The 2,957-nt window shown below is 52.4% G+C and overlaps 1 protein-coding gene across 1 annotated transcript; it reads right to left on the reverse strand.

Moving 5' to 3' along the window:
- Positions 1-203: 203 nt before the first annotated feature.
- On the reverse strand, positions 204-2,275 carry ZAR1L (zygote arrest 1 like). The gene is made up of 4 exons (XM_050333043.1): positions 1,664-2,275; positions 1,150-1,242; positions 923-997; positions 204-526 (listed from the first exon to the last, which is right to left on the reverse strand). The coding sequence occupies exons 1-4, from the start codon at positions 2,273-2,275 to the stop codon at positions 383-385; spliced, it is 924 nt and encodes a 307-aa protein (XP_050189000.1). The 3' UTR covers positions 204-382.
- Between the last annotated feature and the right edge of the window lie 682 nt (positions 2,276-2,957).

The raw sequence follows: 2,957 nt of genomic DNA on the forward strand, positions 1-2,957 counted from the left end.
CATATATATGTTCCACCCTAGTTGAGTTTGAGTGACTTTTGAGTTTCCTTTGAGAAGGAAAAACTTGCTCTTGCAGCTTTAATATTAACACTCCCTCAAGGCAGACTAAAAACAAAGTCTGCTTTTTTCAGGAAATCAAATAGGTTTTTTCCTTCCAGATATCTTTTCCTCTTTTATCTAAACCAGATGAAAACTAAGGGGTATCAAACTAGTGCAAACTTTTCTTCAACTTTATTTACAGCATATATACAATGAAGTTATATACTTTATAAATAATACAAATGTCTTTGTCCGTTATCCAATGCCAGGTCAAAAGCCTTAAGTCAAAACACTGCAGAAGACTGAGAAAGTGCAAAGCACAAAACAGAAGAGGGCACACAGGTCAGACAATGTATTTGAAGCTGTAAGTGTTATCACAGGACAGCCTCTTCCCTTTGCAGCGGCCACAAAGTTCTTGGCGATGCGGTTTCTTGAGATCAATGTGCCTTTTCTTCTGAGGGCAGGAGCAGCGAGTCCTTGAACAGATCTTAAGAAACAAGACATTATTAGAAGTGGGTCAAAGGTGCTTACTTCATGTTACACTGATATTTAGTTTTCCTTAATCATAGTAACACATTTGGACTGATAGACTTAAGAGCTCTTGTGGTAAAAACCCTGCTGAATTAAGCTGTAAGAACCTTCTCACCTAGAAGAACAAAGCCCTACCCTATCTGTAGCTAGTCATAATGCTGTATGAACAGAAAATTGTTCATATAAGCCATCCACAGGAGGAGGGAGACCTACCCATCACACCTTTTCAAATAACATTTCCTAGTATTTTGATGAAATCAATCCTGATAAAGTCAATATCAAATTCAACAACTGTAAACTATTAGAGTATATAATGACTGTATCCTGGCAAGACTGCCATATGTTAACTTACCTGGCACTGGATTGCTTCCACTCGATAGGGATTGAAGCCCTTTTGGCATTTGCGACACAGCTGCTTGAAGTATACCTGAAGAGAAGGCAAGTTTTCAGTTACTATAGCAACTTATTCAGGGTGTAGAGTACAAGTACCTTACACCAAAACACCAGATTTGGTGCCATGCTTACAAGTTGCAGGAGAAAAAAGAAAAAAAAAAAAAAAGAAAAGACTTTGTTAACTACCTTGTTGCTTCCAGAAATGCACCACACATAAGCACTCTCCCATCTGGTCTTGCAGTCTTTGCAGTGAAAATAGCCATACTTCTGCTCCAAGAACTGCAGAGACAGAGTTTACTGAGCACCCCCCAGCACACCGAGAACACCCAACCCAGCTCCCTTGCTGCTACTCCCTGAGGGTGGTGAGACACTGAAACAGGGCTGCCCATAAAAGTCGTGGACACCCCACTGCTGGAAGTGTCCAAGTCATGTTGGATGGTACTCCAAGCAACATGATCTAGTGAGTGGCATCCCTGCCCAGGGCAAGGGGGTCGGAACTAATCTTTAAGGCCCTTCCAACCCAAACCGCTTTGTGATGCTATGGTACACCCGGGTGGGTTTTCAGACGCTGGAGGCTCTGTTGTTGCAGGGGACACAGAGCCTGCCCGGGGACCACCGTGCTGCTCAAGGGGGGATTTCTGGCCGCCCTGCTTCAGGGTTGGCCCCTCCGTGGGCAGCGCCAAACCCTGTCCCCACGCACCTGGAAGGTCGCTCGCTGCCTAGGATCCGCGTTCTCCTTCCGCCGCGTCCCTGTCGGCTCCTGGCGCGGCGGCAGCGCAGCCCTCGCCGGGCTCTTCTCCTGCTTCTCTCTGCCGTCCTCCGCCGTCGGTGTCTCCTGAGGCGGCGCCTCCGACGGCGCTGCCTTCAGCGGGGTCGCCTTGGCCTCGGGCAGTGCGAAGGTGCGGCGCTCGGGCGAGTAGAGGGCGAGGCGGCCCGGGACGCGCAGGGCGGCGGGGCCGAAGGCGCGGACGGGCGGCAGCGGGCGCGGGCCCAGCGAGCACTGCACGGCCTTGTCGGCCCGCAGGCTCACCTGCACCGCCGCCTCCTTGGTGCTGGCCCGGCCTGGCCGCGGCGCCAGCACGGGGCTCACCTGCGAGAGCAGCGCCTGCAGCTGCGCCCGCCGGTAGCTGTCCAGGTACTCGGAGGGCAGCGGCATGAGGGGCCCCCCGAGGAACGGGCTGATGCTGCCGCTCTTGCTCTGCTTCCAGCTGGGCTGCTTGGCCGCCGGCTCCTGGCCGCGACCGGGAGCGGGGCTGCCCCTGAAGCCCTGGTACGTGCTGAAAGGGGAATAGACAAAGCCTTCCATGACCATCGCCCTAGGTGGGTCAGGCTTGCCTCTTCCCCTGACCCCGCCTTTATCTTATCTGGGGAGCTAATGGGTGCTAATTGATAGGGAAATTGGAACCAGCTGGGGGAGGGGCGGGGGAGGCTGATGGCAAGGCTTGCCTGCCTTCCTTCTCTGGAAGACTCTGTAAGGATTAATAATAATGGCCAGTCTTCGCGAGCGAAGATCCGGGGAAGGTCTTTCCACCTTCCAGCCTGCGCATTGGATTTTTTAGGTGAGACACAGTGTGCGCGGAACTGAGCCCACCCTTTAATCCTAAGGTTCATCTGCCGGGGCCAAGCGAGCTTGGACAGTGGCAGCGAGGTCCTTAGGACGTAGGTGGGTTGCCTTTAAGAGCTAACGAGCCCCACCTGCCCGGGAGTGGCCCTGACCGGGAATCGAACCCGGGTCTCCGCGGTGATAGCGCAGCGCCTTTACCACTGGACCACCAGGGGCTCCTCTGTAAGGATTAATAGATGTAATTCAGCCATAGCTGGGACAAACATGGCCTTCGGAGTGAGGGAAAGCCTCCTTGCTCTCAACTCGTTCTGATCATCGTCTTAAAAGAAGGAAAACGGGGCTTGGGAAACTGACAAAGCCCAGATTAACCGGTGTCCCACGGGAAGCTGAGCAGAGGATGCTGGAAATTGCATGTTTGAGAAGAAGTCTT

Source organism: Myiozetetes cayanensis, unplaced genomic scaffold (assembly GCF_022539395.1).
Source record: "Myiozetetes cayanensis isolate MyiCay16 unplaced genomic scaffold, myiCay2020 scf5-8, whole genome shotgun sequence".
NCBI classification, from domain to species: domain Eukaryota; kingdom Metazoa; phylum Chordata; class Aves; order Passeriformes; family Tyrannidae; genus Myiozetetes; species Myiozetetes cayanensis.

Excerpts from the sequence above, each read along its gene's own strand:
- ZAR1L (XM_050333043.1), bottom strand. The coding sequence starts at position 2,275 with ATGGTCATGGAAGGCTTTGTCTATTCCCCTTTCAGCACGTACCAGGGC. Across the intron at positions 998-1,149 it reads GCATTTCTGGAAGCAACAAG|GTATACTTCAAGCAGCTGTG; the intron begins GTAGTTAACAAA and ends CCTTCTCTTCAG. Across the intron at positions 527-922 it reads TGGAAGCAATCCAGTGCCAG|ATCTGTTCAAGGACTCGCTG; the intron begins GTAAGTTAACAT and ends TTGTTTCTTAAG.